The following is an 18,430-nucleotide window of genomic DNA, read 5'->3' as shown; positions in this document are numbered from 1 at the left end:
CGTTTAATTAATGTAGTGCTAGCAGATCGTGTTAACTGAGCTAAAGAACAGAAAATAAAACGATGAATCAATACAGCACAATCCTGATTAAATAAACCTCCAAAATGTGAATTTTCTAAATCAATTTCCGTTGTCTGTCTGATCTAAACTTATTCCATATGCCACCGATCAAGAGAGCATGGAAACCAGAATTTCTGCTGACGGCAGAAAGTTTCTCCAAGTGGTCGTGTGAGGAAGCTTTAACGATACCCTCTTAAAACGCACACTCATCGCCTGCTTTAAAGACAAAGGACAACTTTCATAGGCGTAGCCAGGGGGGCGAAAGGGGCCATGCCCCGCCCAATTTTCAAAGTTTGGATTCCGAAGTTGAGCCCTTTGTTGAAAATATAATAAAATTTGTAGAATTTATAACGTTTTCCCAAGAGATCTGGCTATTAACACCCCCAAGGACTTGTTTTAGACACACAGAAAGACAAAGAATCGTGCAAAATTTACGCAATTTACATTTCTTTTAACTAGTTTGTGTAAGCAATTTCAGAATGGCTTACTCTGTTGGGTTTTTGTGTCGCTGAGTTTTTGGTGTTCTCTAATTTTAGCCGCAGATTTTGCCCGTTCGTGTGTAAAAGCCACCTTTAATAAGTTAATAGCTGTTTATCTGCTAATAAATTTTATACAAATATTACCCTAAAAGTGTTTCCAGAAAGCGTTATAATCCATTATTTAAATGTAATTTTGCAAAAATTTTTCAGGGGAGCATGCCTCCGGACCCCCTAGATTACGAGTGCCTTCGGCACGCTATAACCCCCAGTTTCATTGCTTCCCTTGCTCAAGCCACCAGGATACGTCACTGCACATCAGGTGGCGATGGCTTAAACAAAACACTTTGTCGTTCTCTTTAATTCATCAAATATTTGCCACCCCCCCCAACAATTTTTTTTCTGGCTACGCCAATGACAACTTTTCCTCGGACTTTCCAGGCACTTTTCTGAACAAGTTGGCCTCAATTTCTCCATCTTCATTGAAGAATTCGATTTTACCAATGTAATGCACAGGTCGGGTTTTCCTTTGCATGTTGCTTGTAGGCTGCAGTTTACACTAGGCAACATATAAATTTAAACTTCAATAGACCAATGGACAAATTATTTTTCCAGAGATTTAGACTATTAAAGAGTAAAATACACGTTGTTATCTATTTAATGACTACATGTATCATCACTTAACACTGGCAGCTGAAGTGAGGTAAGTTGAGCCACCGGCTCAACTTACCTGTACATCACTGGCTCAACTTACCTCAAGGCCGCCATTAAAAGTTAAACGGGAATTTCTCCAGTCATATATGAGCCAGCAACCTCACTTTAATAGTTTCTGAATAAGCTAACATTAGTGATTACTGTTAAACATATCAATACTGGTGAATGCCACAGACATTTTGTAAAACACAAAAAATCTTTTTTTTCAAAAAGTTCAAAAAATTTCCCAAAATCACTAAAAACAGTTTTTCTGTCTTTCTACAAGACAAAGACCTATAATCTTTACAGAACAGCTCCATATAAGATAAACGGTCAGGTAGGTGGCAGTAGAAAGTTGATGCGATTTTTAGTTTTTGAGTTACGGGGGGTGGCTCAACTTACCCACTGGCTCAACTTACCTCACCTTCCCCTACGCTTGAAAATACTGAATAATTACGTTTTTTACTTCAGATACCCCCAGGGGCGCCGGAAGCAGGGGGGGCAGGGGGGGCGAATGCTCCCCCTGCCCTCAAATTTTCTCTGGATTGGGGGGCAGGGGGGGCAATGGTGCCCTTTTAAGGCCATGTAGCCTAATTAAGCTACTGCATATTTTGCAATATAACAATTTCTGTTATTCGCTTTTAGTCTAATTATATTCTTTCATTTTTGCCTCAAAATAATATTCACGACACAAAATTCTGTATCATAGTAGGTTGGTTACATCATTATAATATATAGTATGGTGCCCTTTCGTGCCATTGTTCTTTGTATACCGGACACTTGTATTATTACTCGATGGTGAGCTGATAGAAAAGCATCATCGCTATATCTTATCTTAAAACTTTAAAAAAAATTGGCCTTTCAGCAACAAAAGTGCCCTTTTTTCATAATCCTGCCCCCCCAGTCAAAAATCGTTCCGGCGCCTCTGGATACCCCCGAGGTTTCATACGACTTAAAAATTCAAACAAGGTATAGTCAAGACAGACGACAGTCATTCCCAGCAATACGCATCTCAAATATATTTGTGAATCAGAGGTAGGCTATGTTATCATATTATTCATTGTCGCTCTACAACTTCCAAGTTTTTTTCGGCGACAGGGCTCAGTTTTGACTTTTTATTAGATTTTTAGACGTCATCACATTGTAGGGACCCGTGATGAATATTCATTGTTTTCAACCTTATGCAAAATGTTTTTCTCCTATAATATTTGCGTTCCTTAAAACTCACGTGTTATGAACAAAAATATTTGATAAATTATTTTCCACCCAATAGCCTAACTCAACCGCAACTTTTAGGCTACCACCAGCATTCTGTTCAATAGCGATTGATCGCTTTCAATTTTCTCCGTTTTAGTATCTCCGCAATTCACCTCTATGACGAAATCTTAACATGAGTTCACCCTTCGAAAACTATACTGTCTTCATCTTCAGTGGTATAAATGTATACCACTGAAATATATATGTACCACATTTATACCACTTGTTACGGACAATCTTCAAATCAAACGTCACATATAGAACCGTTGTCTACTGAACCTGACGTCTTACGTCATGGACTGTTGCTAGAAATAAGCAAAGATTGCATCACCTTTGTCACACCTGTGAAACATTACATAATCGTTAAATCTTAAATTACGAGATATGGTGTAAGCCAAATTTAACAGGTGCTTGAATAGCTTCATAATTATCATTATTACGTCACAGAAAATGGTTATGTGCGTAATGCGTTTGAAATATCGTAATCTATTTTCTCATTCTTAAAATTGTTGCTTGAAAAGTTGGTCGCATATTAAAACGGTTTTGCTTGTGTTTACCAACTGGACGAAATTTCGTCTTTATCTAAGTAATTTGCATTGTAGTGACAAGTTTTAGTGGGTACGGTGTTTTTCCTTCATTCTTCGACAGCCTTGGGGCTATTTTTACAGAAATACAATTCTTGAATAGACGTTTACAGAAGAGTGTTTCTTGCGGTCATTGCATACTGTTATAGTCGTCATCTACGTTGAATATATGTAACTCGTGACCAGCGTCACTACATAATCACCGTTCAGCGTTTTCTGGTACAGACGTTGGAATTGATTACCACCGCACTGCGCGTGTAATCAATTGAGCGTTCTGTACCACGTTCCTTAGTTGATTGTTTTGCGTTTCTTTCTTACTATATATTGCGTTGATTTCATACACTGAATGAGTAAGTAACAAGAGGTAAATGGTTTTCTCACTTGGTTGGCTATCGCTACAATTATTATTGTTTATTTTATATTAAACGTCTGGAAATACAACAGACATTTAACTGGCGTCGCCGACAGGATCGTCTTTAGGAATTTCTATCGATAAATTCCTTCTGTCTAACTATTCTACTTTACAACTATTCTACTTTACAGAGTATCCAGTCATACGACAAGCCTGATAAGAGTCTGGAGAAAGCATGCTCCCTCTTATGTGACGAGTTCAAAGATGTTTTTAAGCCTGAACTCGGGTGCTTACGAGATTATGAACTAGACATAGATTTTAAGTCTGATGCTAAACCTGTTTTTCTCAAACCTAGGCCTGTACCTTTCGCGCTAAAGGAGGACTTAGCGCAAGCCTATGATTCGGGAATTGCACGTGGTGTATGGACACCAGTTCAGTTTTGCGATTGGGGCACACCGGTTGTTCCAGTCCGTAAGCCTTCAAACTCTTCAGAAGCGAAGGCCAAGTTACGCATATGTGGCGATTATTCAGTCACGGTGAACCCTTCCCTGGAGACCCATCGTCACCCGTTACCCTTACCAGAAGACTTAATGCAAAAGTTGGGTGGTGGGTATGGTTTCAGCAAGATAGACTTGGCTGATGCCTACAATCAGATTCGACTTGGTCCTGACAGTCGAAAACGACTCGCATTAAGCACTCACCGTGGCGTACTTTTACAAAATGTTTTACCTTTTGGCATATCTTCTGCTCCAGGTTATTTTCAGAAGATCATGGACGACCTTACAGCCGACCTTCCAGGGGTCGCAGTCTACCTAGACGACATTCTTGTCAGTGGCACTACTGCTGAGGAGCATCTCCAGAATCTTAGACGGCTCCTCGATCGATTTCACTCAAAAGGCCTGAGGTGTAGGAAAGACAAGTGTAAGTTTGCACAACCTCAGGTAGAGTATCTCGGACACATTTTGTCCAGGCAGGGCATCTCCAAAGGTCCCAAGGTAAACGCCGTACTGGAGATGTCTGCCCCCACTGACGTATCTTCTCTTCGTTCGTTTTTAGGTTCCTTACAATTTTATTCGAAGTTTCTACCGTTGAACGCTTCTACTGTAGCAGAACCACTATACCATCTCACGAAAAAGGACATTCCTTGGAGATGGGGAAAACAAGAGGAAAACTCTTTTGCTCAGCTGAAGCATCATCTATCTACTGATGAGGTTCTTACACATTTCAATGCGTCACTTCCGGTAGGTATCGCATGTGATGCTTCTAGTGTGGGCATCGGTGCTACTTTGTTTCACCGTTACCCAGATGGCACAGAACGGCCTATAGCAAACGTTTCAAAGATATTAACAGCTTCGCAGAGAAACTATAGTCAAATTCAGAAAGAGGCTTTGTCGATAATTTTTGCGCTAAAGAAATTCTATCAATATCTTTTTGGTAGATCATTCATTTTGGTCACAGATCATAAACCATTGCTTAGTCTTTTTGGCCCGACTAAATCGACACCTTCTTTGGCAGCAAATCGTTTGGCTCGTTGGGCACTCTTTTTGTCGCAATTTACATACACTATTGAGTACAGGAAGACGAAGGATCATCAAAACGCTGATGCTTTGAGTCGCTTACCAGCAGGAGGGGATAAAGTCTTCGATGAAGAGGAAAGTGCGGATGACATTGATATCGTCTGCGCTATCGATGCTTTGGATTTACAGGTCCAGACCCCAAATGCTGCCTCACTGCGTAAAGAATCTTCTAAAGATCCTACCATTTCCACGGTAATGCGTTTCATTCATGAAGGATGGCCGGCCAAGTCTTCTCCACAAGACCCGGTCGAACCGTTTCGTAAGTACGCAGACTCTCTTTCTACTTGTTACGGATGTCTACTTTACGGTTCCAGAGTGGTCATCCCGTCCAAACTTCGTCCTTCCGTCCTTCAATTGCTTCATGAAGGACATTTCGGCATTGAGAGAATGAAGCAGTTGGCAAGAACGTCCGTCTACTGGCCAAACATTGACCGAGACATAGCGGAACTTTGTCACAAGTGCAGTACCTGTGGCGAATATCAACCGCAATCTAAAACCCAGGTCCAATCATGGACGGTTCCAGAAGCACCGTGGAGTCGCTTGCACATAGATCATGCGGTAGAATTCATGGGTTACCATTGGTTACTCAGCATTGATGCTTTTTCTAAATACCCTTGTATTCATGCTACTATACTTCCTTATCTTCAACAGCTACTATCAACCTGCTAGAAGAAGATTTTGCTCATTTCGGCTATCCCCATACTGTAGTAACCGATAATGCTACTACTTTTAAATCCACAGAATTTCAAACTTTCTGTAAGGAGAGGGGTATGGTACACATCACGGGTGCACCTTACCATCCGGAAACGAATGGAGCGGCGGAGCGCCTCGTACGTACGTTCAAGCAAGCACTTCGCAAATCTTCCCTACCCCCGAAGCAGGCCGTCTTGGAATTCCTACAGCAATATCGACGCACGCCCACTCCGAGTGGCTACTCTCCAAGCCAATTACTCAACAATCGTCAGATTCGAACCAAGATCGACACGCTTCTCCCTACACCGTCTCAAGTGGTACCCCGACAAAACCCTCACAACACCGACGCCTCCGAAGGTACCAAACGACATTTCAAACCGGGAGATCCCTGTTACGCGCTATCATTCACTCCACGACGGAGCCAGGATCCTCGTTGGGTTCCAGCCGAGGTGATCAAGCGACAGGGTAGCCGAATCTTCCTGGTACGTCTGCTGCCACATGGTCCGACGTGGAGGCGCCATATGGACCAACTGCAACCTCGCTATGCATCATCGGAGGACCAGGAGCCGGGAGATACTCCTGCACCAACAATCGACTCTTCCGCTGTCTCCACCTCAGCCCGAACGAATTCGGACGACACACCGACTGTACCGGAATTCGGGCCACACAACCCACGAAGGTCGAGCCGTCGCCGCAGACCTCCGGCTCGTTTCGGACTTTGAGTTTTATTGTTAATTCGGTGTCTTGTTCATTTTTTATGTTTGTGTATAAAAATTATCGGGGAGGTGTTATAGTCGTCATCTACGTTGAATATATGTAACTCGTGACCAGCGTCACTACATAATCACCGTTCAGCGTTTTCTGGTACAGACGTTGGAATTGATTACCACCGCACTGCGCGTGTAATCAATTGAGCGTTCTGTACCACGTTCCTTAGTTGATTGTTTTGCGTTTCTTTCTTACTATATATTGCGTTGATTTCATACACTGAATGAGTAAGTAACAAGAGGTAAATGGTTTTCTCACTTGGTTGGCTATCGCTACAATTATTATTGTTTATTTTATATTAAACGTCTGCGTTTGCTAGATGAACGGATCCGGGAAATTTATGTTACAATTTTCCCACGAAGAGATTATGGTTTACTGTTGTGACCACCACTGAAGATGAAGACAGTATAGTTTTCGAAACGTTTGTTTGCTGAACATGAATTTGGCAGTAACGTTCGGTGGCTTAAACCGTTGGGAAAGCAACTTGGAAATATGCTGCAGCAAGGTAGTAGGCACGAAGGGCGTAACCGTCGGGCGAAGCCCAAAGGCGTGTTGCCGAAGGCAACACTTCTAGCAGGGGGTCTGGGGGGCCTCCCCCAAAAATTTTTGAAAAACACTTCCAATTTGGTGCGCTCTGAGAGCATTTCCAAAACAAATCAAAAATAAAAATCTGTCAAATTGTGCTTCGCCTATGTCGTGATCATACATCCATTTGTTCGACATGGAATAATAGTTGTCTAAATCATAGGCGTAGCCAGGGTGGGGCGAAAGGGGCCATGGCCCCCCCAAATTTTCCAAGTTTGGGTTTTGAACTTGAGCCCTTTGTTGAAAATGTAATAAAATTTGTAGAAATTTATAACGTTTTCCAAGACATCTGGCTATTAACACCTCCATGGACTTGTTTTAGACACACAGAAAAACACCAATAAATTTTGCAAGTCGTAAATCGCGCAAAATTTACGCGATTTACGTTTCTTTGAACTAATTTGTGGAAGCAATTTCAGAAAGGCTTACTCTGTTGGGTTTTTGTGTAGTTATTGAGTTTTTGTGTAGCTGAGTTTTTGGTGTTCTCTAATTTTAGCCGCAGTTTTTGCCCGTTCGTGTGTAAGAGCTACCTTTAATAAGTTAATAGCTTTTTATCTGCTAATAAATTTCATACAAATATTACCCTAAAAGTGTTTCTAGAAAGCGCTATAATCCATTATTTGAATGTAGTTTTTTCAAATTTTTCCGGGGGAGCATGCCCCGGACCTCCCTAGATTACGCGTGCCTTCGGCACGCTCTAACCCCCCACCACTTTTATTGCTTCCCTTGCTCAACCCACCAGGATACGCCACTGCACATCAAGTGACGATGGCTTAAATCAAACACTTTGTTGTTCTCTTCAGATCATCAAATATTTGGCCCCTCCCAAATTTTTTTCCTGGCTACGCCACTGGTCTAAATGTTTAATTCGTCATGAATGTTCATTCTCAGATATTCAGTTAAGCCTACACTACAAAAACTAACACTTAGGCCTAAACATTACAACCGCAAGCAATGTGTACAAAAAGCTGGATAAGTTTGCCTCCTGCGTATAGAAGCTTTAACAAACTAAATATTGCATCCGCACCTGAACGTTCATTGGCGAAGTAACGTTATATCAACGCTGTAAAAAGGGCAAAGGCATGACTATGAAAGCTAGTACAGTAGGCTAAAGTATATGGCGAGGAGACATCAAAAAACAGCAACAAGCTTTTTGGCATTATGATGCTGTGCGTGTACCGTGACGAGAGACCATTCTGACGAGTTAGTCTAGTCGCTCTAGCGAATGTACGCATTGACGTCACTGGGAAAGCACAACTAACCTACCATAACCATAACACATCTGATTGGCTAAGCAGCTGGTGACGTTTTGCAAAACGAGTGAGGATAGTTGCTTACCTGGAGCCTCAGTGATTGTTTCTGACAGAAGCGTTTGCGTCAATTGGCATTTATAGGCAAGACATGCGGTTTGGTGAGGACTTAGACTACTCACAAGCGTTACGAGTAGGCTAATTCTAGTCAAGAATACAGTAATTTTCAAGTTAAAATAGACGTGATAAAAATAATAAGAAGTTAAACCCAGAATTCAGTCATTATATTTTGCATAGTTTTTGCTAAGGTAAGCACTGCTTTCCTTGCTTTCCCTCACCGATCGTCACTGGAATTTGGTATCTACATTTTGGGCTCTTTATTTTTTGATTAGATTAACCAGGCGTTCCAACCATTTTGCTCCTAAGTTCACCCTTGTTGTTCTACAACTACAATCGTAAACATATTGTTGAAATTTGCCAATTTTAAATTACGTAATTACTTGATTTTTCTTTTAATCTGAAATTGCTTTACCGTATATACTTCCACACAAACAAGTTTTGCCATAATATGATACATTACTTTATTTCCAAATTCAAAATCTATTCCTTCTAAAAATTGCCAATTAAAAAATTTGCCAAGGTGGGCAACGTTACTTTTAAAAGTAACTGAGTTACAGTTACTTGGTCAAAATAATAACTGAGTAACTGATTTGTAATTTTATCATTGCTGTTGTTTTCCGACAAAGAAAAATAAATTGAATTGAATTGAGTCTTTGCTGATGGAAATGTCTTGACAAGGTGGTTATGTTTCGGCTAAGCATTTGTTCAAGGTTTTAAGTGAAGCACGTTGTTGCTTATCCTTATCCAACTGCCCTGTTAGCTCAGGGGTTTTGCGCCTGAATCAAGATCACGCGGAGCTGGTTCGGCTCTTGGGGTGTGCGCTTGAGCCACGCATTTCCAAGGATTTTTTCCATTCAGCGGCACCTAGTGGATGGAATAATTCCCCCTCAACTACGCTTCAACAATCGAAAACTTCACTCTGTCAATTTGGTGACCGGTGTAACGGTCCAGGAGTGACCGCAGTCCCAGAGTTGCCAAATATAATTATTTTTTTTATGAAAATAACTGAAATTCCTACGCCCCAAAAAGTTACAATGACAAATTAAAGCATTGATTAATCTTGAATGAATAGGTTTGCATTAGTTTGTAAGCAAGTATTCAATTTATAGCTTTGGTAGAGAGATACTTTTTGAGAACCATAGACAGGTAATTGATAACAGCTTTATGAGATTGAATTGCATAATTCAAAAAATAATACATAAAATTAAATTAGCTACATAACTTCAAACGTTTTCGGCAAAACTTTCTGCCCTCGTCAGGAAAATATCTTAATTTACAATTTAATTCAATTAAACTTAGTTGTTAATTTTTTGTTTTTGCATCGCTTTCGGAAGCACGAGGTAGCTCAGGCCATTTGTGGTCTGACGTCATTTCTACACTGCCACGCTGCAGCAGCACAGTAACTATTGGACCGTTACAGCGGCCCTGTCTCAAGAGCTTCTACTCTGCAAGTACCGTATGCAATATGCATAACTACTAGGAATAACCTATCAAGACTTTGTCAATCCGAGGATAAAGATACCAAACCATTTTATTATTTTTGTTAATCCAAAATCAATTTTTTTTTGTAGGTTTGTGGCTGTTGTTTTCATTAATAGGCTATATATCACCATAGCCTACTCATAGTCATATTATCAAACTTATTTCAAACATCAAAAAGATAATACAATGTTAAAAAGTCGGTGTTATGACCAATTCCCTCATATGAAATGTATTCGCTATAATACGCCACTGATTTGGTTCACATGAACACTTAAACATGAAGAAAAGGAACCAGTAGCTCGAGCAATAAATATTACAGTGATACGTATGTAAATTTTTAGGTTACATTACAACAAAAGATGTATTAGCTCGGCAACGTATGAATCATTTATGTCATGGGTTAGTTTTGTTATGAAATTGAAATCTTATGTTGTAAAAAAACAATCTGCAACAAGGCCAACGATTAACGCTTTTCCATGACGTCACGGAAAAGTTGACAAATAAGAAAAAGCCGACGGAAAATCACTGTGCGCTTTCCACAGAACAGCTGATCAGGTTTCAGCCAATGAGGGCTTACGTTGATGTCGCAAGCCGGCTTGACGTGCTGCGTGGGTAATGTGACTGTCATCACATCAGCATTCAGTCTTCACTCTTCAGTGCACACTGCACAGCGTATATAAGGTTCTGTTGGAAGTTGTTGCAGCGTGTGTGAAGAACTGAAGATGCATGTGTGGTCCTGTAGATTGTAACGAGAGGTTTAGAATTTAAGGCGTTATCAGCTTTGCACAATTACAAGTACACTTAAGTCTTCATTTTACAAGACAAATAGCTCTTTGTGTATGATATTTTGCAAAATGAACTTGGGTAGTAGCCCACCGTACTAGGCCTAATTAGATAGGTTGAATGATTTTCTAAACTTGCTTGCTGAGAAAACAGTAAAACATCACTTGAGTTTACAAAGAAAATCTTAGTGATCATCACAGAAGACGCATCCCAGACAGCAAAATCTGTCATTTTTACATTTTAAAATATAAATTAAAAATGATGGATTTTGTTGTCTGGCATGGAGCTTGTTTTAAGTTTTGTTCACTATGAGATTGCAGACTTTTTCTTTCAGGTTGCTTGTGAGAATTAAATTAAACAACAACAAAATGCGCCTTCTAAATAAATTGTTTCAAATGAGCTTGCAAAGAACAGCTAAACCATCAAGAAATAATGATTCTCTACTACAGGACATGATTGAACATTATGGTCGTTTCTCTCCTAGCCCACTTTCCTTGCGGCAGTTTCTTGATTTTGGTGAGTGTTAGTAACTTGACCAGCCAGGACTAATCAAAAGAAGACTACAACTCATCGAGTTTTTATTGTATTATCTTAAACTCGGCCATCATGCACGAGAAATTATAAAATAAACTTATATATAAATAATGACTTTTATGGTTTCCTTGCTCAGTAGTTACCAGGTAAAGTTTTTGGGTTTATTTATAGAACATTTTATTATCATAAGCTTATACGCTATTATAAATGTAATATTGTTTAAAGCTCAAAAGACGGGAGATGAAAGGATATCATACTTATGGTTGCGACAAGAATTACCTACAAGGTTGGCAAACATGGTGAAGGTCAGTTTGAAATAATGGCTGTGGCTATATTTACATTATATAGTGCAATAATAGTCTCAATAGTGTTGCCAGATAAGGAATTCTGCCCTAATTTGTGAAAAGTTTAAAGCTGTTGAAAATTAAAACTTGTATTTTGGAAATTTTTTTTAGTCCTGGGGAAAGATCAAAACTCAAATCTTATTCTTAACTCTAACCCTTACCTTAACCCTTCTTAACTTTAATCCTAACTCTGGCAACACCTGATTGTAACCATGGCATTAAGTGTGGAAAAATAGTTACTTCCTAAAATACTTCAGATTTTGGATTGTAACATGGCACAATTTTAATCTTGCAACTTGCTATGTGTTGTTGGTATTTTACACTTTCTTGGTAGAAGTTGTTGGAGGAAGTTGCCCTGTATTATTGGACAAATGGTTATCATCATCATCATAATCCATCGTCGGTTTGTTCCCCACTAGTGGGGATGGCCGATTATATATAATTTATTTCTACACAAAAAATTGTAATTGACCATGTTGATGAGTATACTATCTATAGGTTTGCTTTATTGGCTACCTGCATTGTATCCTACCCTCCCTGTACTGATATGTTATATGCCTGCTAGAACTTAGCATGCTCAACATTAATTGTTGTTATGGTTTGCTTGTTCGTATAAAACGAAACAGAAAATTGACAAATTCAACACTGACTTCAAAAATTGTTGTATTTTACTATGCTGATGTGCTGTTATATATATAAATGTTATATTATTGTTATTATTTTTGCTGGAATTGGTCAAAATTTGAAAGAATGATTGAATGAAAGAATTGTATTTTAAAAGTATGATAGCTTTAGTAGCTCTTGTTGTAATTTGTCAAGGATTTTAATTTTTTTGCAGGTTGATCTTCTTACCTCATTGGACAATGGACATAAATAAAATGTGTTTGCTTCTTTTAGGAAATGAAGAGACTGCCGGACTCTCTTTTAGCCATGCCTTCCACACGCTTGGTCACATCTTGGTATAAACAATCATTTGAAGAAGTTATTTCAATTGACAAAAGCAAAACCGATACTGCCAACTTAGAACAGTAAGATTTTAAATTTTTGTTTTTAACATTTGACAAACTGTTTGTCGTTTGATCATTGGGTGAATCTATTTTGATACACGTAGTATCATGTTTTAGTGCATGATTTTACTTGCATAGAAAGGACTATCAACAAATACTGTATATTCATTAATAAGCTAATTAAGCCATGGTGTATGAAGTTATGCGAAAACTTAGCTTACAAATTTTAATGTAGCAATAGAGACAATCAGTATCAGGTATGACATGCAATCATGCATTGTACTGAAACATACTACTGTATGTATGTTATGAGATGGCTGACAAGTAATATAATTTAGCTTTTATTGGTGAATGTTAAAAATAACTAGGTCAATTTTTTTTTTATTTTAGTTTCAATCGGATTTTGGAGAGAATAATTCAAAGGCATCGGAACGTGGTTGAAACTATGGCACATGGAATTATGGAGTGGAAAGACCTGAAGAATGACACTGGGCATTATGACAAGCTTCAATATTTTCTTGATCGATTCTATACGAGCAGAATAGGAATTCGTATTTTAATTAACCAACATGGTAAGTAACTTCAAGGAAAACATTGCAGTTTACAAGAGCTCTTAATTCCTGAAGATGTTTTGAATTTCTACAATCTACACTGATTTGCGATCAAACACAAAAGTCAAATTATGTAAAGATGGTTAAAATAAGTCTTTTCTTTGCATTTGCTGATATAAAATTATCAGCACTAAACTTTCACAAGCAGGCTTGTCTCATTATTTGCTCAGCTGTTAATCGTTATCTTTCAGCATTGTTGTTTGGTGGGGATTCTTCACCTCACACACCCAACTTGTTTGGCACGATTGACCCGAAATGTGACGTGCCCTCGGTGGTGGAGGACGCCTACAACTCTGCCAAGTTCCTGTGCGAACAATATTATCTTGGTGCTCCTTCGCTAAATATTCAAGTGCATAACGGTTAGTTGAAACTGTGTAGAAATAATTTGCTTTCTTTGGACTTTTTTATGGTTTATCGTTAATCAAAAGGAAAAGTTCAGCTGTGAATATCATAGACGATTGACTGCAAAGATTGATTTCGATATTTGCTTGCTGGTTATCCATGCTCTCAATACTACGTTAGACTTTCATGTATATATCAAGACAAGTATCAACATTTATTTTCACACACATTTTTTACTCCATAATTTTTCAGCGGTGGACAATGTTAATGACGTGGATATCATCTATGTTCCTTCCCACCTTCACCATATTTGCTTCGAACTTTTCAAAGTAAGTAGTATATACGTGCGTATGTCATTTTTTCGCATCTAAAACCGTAGCCTACTTTCTTCGGATGTTAGAGTTTTCTTATGTTGTGAGTGGTGATTCCCTTATCACGCCGTCTTGATGTTGGGTTATCTAAACTTTTCTGCAAACAGAATAGCTGCTCAACGACAGGAGAATCGAGTTCAAGTCTTGTACATAACATACGAGTGCATTGACAGCCGCACAGTCTGGCCACTTAGCGACTACATGTTTATTTTATTTTGTAGAATAATAGTTCAAATGAAATTACTCAATTCTTGAACTTATCCTTACTCTACCGAGTCCATTGTGAAGTCAAGGTCTGTCTGAAGTTTTGCGCTTCAGTAGAAAAATCCCCTGTGCAATACTTGAGGCCTTTGCTTTCTGCTTTGTTGTGACGTTGGTGGTTGTCCCGCCATTTTGTTATATTTGCAATTGTGTATTAACGTTATTTTACTTTCCCAGAATGCAATGCGCGCCACAATGGAAAACTACCCTCACGCTTGTGACGTTCCTTCAATATGTGTCAGTGTAACAAAAGGAAAAACTGACTGCGGGATCAAGATATCCGACCATGGGAGCGGGGCACCTCGGAGCGTCACCACAAAATGGTTCGAGTATCTATACAGCACCGCACCTAGACCACCTCGTGGCGAAGATGCAAGAGTTACACCTCTGGTATGTTGACTTGGTGATTCTAACCATCAAATCAGCATTTTTTTCCTTTTTACATTGATGCAACAATTGCAGTTGTCGCATTAACGCAAAAAGGGACTGGTTTTCATTCTGAGAACTCGAAGCATTGTCGAAGAAATTTTGCCATATTTTTCAATTTTGTCTCTCGTAAGTTGATGTTGCCCAGCTTACAAATTTGCAAAGACGGCAACTTTTGTTGCCCGATTATCACCTGAATTGCTGGTCAAGCAGATTGGTGGATTTTCCTTGACTCTTATTTCTGTACTTTCTAATCAACGAGTAACTAGCACCGCCGGCAACAAGACTTTTTGTTTGTAGAGTTGCTGATTGGCAAGAAGGCTATGAAACAATAGAACCGATGTGATATTGCTGTGAGAAGTTTTGCGTTTACTGATGCTGTATAAACGTAATGTTAAGGATGTTATCTTTGTTCAAAGTACACCATGGCGAGATAGTTTCTAACGTTTCATAATGCAACTACGAGGCATGTTTCCCATTGTTGTGTTTGTGCTGATGCATTGATACGTTTTGCCGATACCTTGCAAATAGTTTCGCAACCTCCCAAATAGATGATCTTCCAGACAGCAAATCAGTCATTTTTTTACATTGATTCAACTTCGGCAGACGTTGAGTTTGAAAAAATACCTTAAAATTGCGCATTCTGAGAGTATTTTCAACCTAAATCAATAGTAAAACTTTGTCAAATAATGCTGTAACTGAATGTACAATTTTTATTCAAAATTTATCGGGAGTGGGAGGAGCAATTACCCCTTTGCTCCTCCCTGACAACATGGCATTACACCTTCCTCTGCTTTGCTTCCATAGCAAGTTACGTTTTTTGTTTTTACAGGCGGGTTACGGCTACGGATTGCCGCTATCAAGACTGTACGCCAGGTACCTTGGTGGAGACCTGCACATGCAATCCATGGAAGGTTACGGGACTGACGCTTACGTTTATTTGAAGGTGAGATTTTTTAAATAAAACTATCAAGAAATGGTTCATGTAGAAACAAGTGAACTAAACATACCAACAGCATCTGTTTGTAAAGCTCTTATAAGTGTGCACAAAACATTCATAAAGTTGAAAATTATTCTTGTTGAATAAGATATTGGAGAAGTCGCCTTTACTCTTCACGGTGGCGAAAGTTTTATCAATAAATTATACAAGTTTCCGAGCCTGACTAATTTTATTGACTTATGTGTTCTACTTTCTAAGTTGCTCACTACATAGAGCCGGAATGGCCCGTTTCGGTGAGTCCCATTCGGTGAGTCCGATCCCTATTTGGTGATTTTTTCAATTTTTTTTTTAATATTATCGGGTACCGTAGCTTAATTATCATTGCCGTTTTAGGGTTACGGGTTAGGGTTAGAGGTTAGGATCTCACCGAATCGGACTTACCGAATAGTAGCAGACCCACATAGAGCAGCTACTGCTACAAACGAAGCACGTACCTCATGAACTAACAACTACTCCAAAAAATAACATAGTATTGCTACCAGACAGCAGTGTTTTGCTATATTAGCCTCCCGAATAGTTGTGATCATTAGTTATATCTTTATTTTTGTTGCATTTTCAGTCGCTCTCTACAGCCGCCGTGGAGACTGTACCTGTGTTTAATTCCGCTACTTCAGAACAATACCGCCGTTCGCAGCTCACTGGTGACTGGGCTGTTCCCGCCAACCAGAAACAAAAGCAATTTTCTAATCCTTTCAACAGTCACGGCCACTAGTGCAAGCTGCTCAACGCACCATGAAGTGCAACTATTCTCACTCAGCCAGCAAATCAGTCTGTAGACGTTGAATCACTGTTACAAAGGACTGATTTGCTGGATTTTAAACGTAGGTTAATCTGATCTGGATTGACAACGATGGTCATTACGTTTTGTGGCTATTCTCTTTTTCACTCCTTCGCAGCCCAAAGTGGCGTTTAAAGCTTAAGATTTTATACTTCATAAAAATTGTATTTCTATTCGAGTTTACTTTATCGAAAAGGGCGCAAATCATACCTGTTTTTGTTCTCAACGAATATCGTTGTTGGAATGTCAGATAGGCTGTCATATATGTCTGACCCTATCGTCACCAAACTTGTAAGTTTTTTCAACTTTTTGCAATGTGCTTTATGCTTTGAAATTCCGTCGTAAATGTGTATTTTTAATGACTTATTCCCACTTTATGGTTGATTTAAGCATTTGATTTACTATTTTACGGTAACTCTGGCTGCTGAGAGCAATCCTGTTCATCTTGGCGTGGCTTTATTTTTTACAGACGTTGTAATGTACAATTGTACATGTTTTTTTTACATTGCCTTCACCTTGCCCCCAACTGCATGTTACTGTTTTATTTTGTTAGGCAATTATATTTTGAGACTTCTATTGTCGATTGCTTCATTTTTTCGAGTTGATGCTTTGCTAGGTCGAGTTTTTCCACACCCTGGCGAAAACGTGGTTCTAATGTGATGACAACTAGACTGTGGGTAAATGAAACTAGTACATTTGTTTCATTAATAACAATCCTCAAACCAGTGGCGGATTCAGAACGTCATTTACGGGTGGGCCTAGGAAATATCTTGGTGGGCCTTTTCAGTGCCACAGTGTTAAACATTGATATGGGTTATTTCATGAATCTGATTTTGGGTGGGCATGTACCAATCAGGCCCACCTGGTAGATCCGCCTTTGCCTCGAACTGCATTTGGAGTTTTTACTTTAATTCGACGTCGCACCGCGTTTAGTCAGCACGAAAATACGTGATCTTAAATAAACTGAAAGATTGAGAAGTACGTCGTTTGATATTTTCAATTTGCTATTTGTGCCACCCTCAGTTAACTGTCGCATTTTTGTACTGTAACGCGAATCTCCTGTCACGCTCAGATAGAATTTGCTCTTGCATTAAATTGCTTCATGCAGTTTTGAAGAAAATGTTTATACCTGATCATCAAGTAAAACACAGCTGTCCAAAGTTTACACCATGTTACCTTAGCATCGTATAATTGTCAAGTAGGTTCAGCTAAGGACAGGGTTTAGTGATTACTGTATAAACTAGTTTTACAACTGCGCTATTTCAGAAAGCTTGGTCAACACTTGCCCGCAGGCTCCACAAGCGTTTGTTCATTTTTATTTTGTAGAACATGCAGACGTCTTCAACGCAGTCTGAGAAATTGGTAACATATTCTGCTTAGTTTGTGTTCCATCTCACACACCCAAAGTTTCCCTTATCCCCGTAATAGCTTGCTATAGTTTTTTTTGAAAGATTTAGCCGTTGTTGTAAGAAAACGGTCGATTGAATTACTATTAAAATTATGTCCCACCTAAGGCCGTAGGCTACAGATTAGAAATTGATGAAGGAAAGAAAACTAAAGTGTCCACCATCAAGCGTGCTCACTGCTCAGTGTCTCATCAAGATTAGTCCTCTGGAGTCGAACCGCCTACCTTTTGAGCTATAGGCTACAAATTACTAGAACTTGTAGCCAATGGTTTATTTGCCAATGAATTTGTGGTTGGTGGGTTTGAATTTTTACCCTCAGACTGAAAAAGCCTTTGATATAAGTTATTTCTAGTAGTGTCGCACACTTGTGAAGACTTTGAACCACTGACGCAGGGCTGGTGAGTACCAAGCCTCACAGAGTGAAGTTTCCCATGTAGAAGTGTTGTTTGTCTGTTTTATTTTCCACTGAATGGAGAGCAGTCATTGAAGTGCGTTGTTCAAGTGCACACCCCGAGAGCCGAACCAGCGCGCTTGATTTTGAAGTTTTTTCATGCACAATGTCGGGTGCTTAGCCAACTGAGCTATCGGGGTGAACCGCTGTTGTAATTGATACACAATTAACCAACCACAAATTTATAGTGTAACTTAATTACAAAAACTGGGTAAGCTT

General features: G+C 39.2%; 1 protein-coding gene across 2 annotated transcripts; it reads left to right on the top strand.

The window, feature by feature from the left end:
• Positions 1 to 11,012: 11,012 nt before the first annotated feature.
• On the top strand, positions 11,013 to 17,502 carry LOC145776927 (pyruvate dehydrogenase (acetyl-transferring) kinase isozyme 2, mitochondrial-like). 2 transcript variants are annotated; one of them, XM_082588167.1, is made up of 9 exons: positions 11,013 to 11,196; positions 11,440 to 11,519; positions 12,456 to 12,586; positions 12,956 to 13,137; positions 13,368 to 13,535; positions 13,771 to 13,847; positions 14,328 to 14,540; positions 15,409 to 15,522; positions 16,136 to 17,502. In XM_082588167.1, exons 1-9 carry the CDS (start codon positions 11,049 to 11,051, stop codon positions 16,286 to 16,288), a joined length of 1,266 nt encoding a protein of 421 aa, XP_082444293.1. In that variant the 5' UTR covers positions 11,013 to 11,048; the 3' UTR covers positions 16,289 to 17,502. The 2 variants fall into 2 exon arrangements, with proteins under 2 accessions (XP_082444293.1, XP_082444294.1); XM_082588168.1 differs by lacking the exon at positions 11,013 to 11,196 and having other exon boundaries at positions 11,457 to 11,519; positions 12,397 to 12,586.
• Positions 17,503 to 18,430: the final 928 nt, after the last annotated feature.

The sequence above is a fragment of the Aplidium turbinatum genome, chromosome 9, assembly GCF_918807975.1.
Source record: "Aplidium turbinatum chromosome 9, kaAplTurb1.1, whole genome shotgun sequence".
Taxonomy (NCBI): domain Eukaryota; kingdom Metazoa; phylum Chordata; class Ascidiacea; order Aplousobranchia; family Polyclinidae; genus Aplidium; species Aplidium turbinatum.
Note: the sequence above shows the minus strand (reverse complement) of the source record. Positions and strands in the feature narration are given on the sequence as shown.

Coding starts and splice junctions, on each gene's coding strand:
- LOC145776927 (XM_082588167.1), top strand. CDS start 11,049: ATGCGCCTTCTAAATAAATTGTTTCAAATGAGCTTGCAAAGAACAGCT. Junction 12,587..12,955: donor GATACTGCCAACTTAGAACA/GTAAGATTTTAA, acceptor TTTTTATTTTAG/TTTCAATCGGATTTTGGAGA. Junction 14,541..15,408: donor ATGCAAGAGTTACACCTCTG/GTATGTTGACTT, acceptor TTGTTTTTACAG/GCGGGTTACGGCTACGGATT.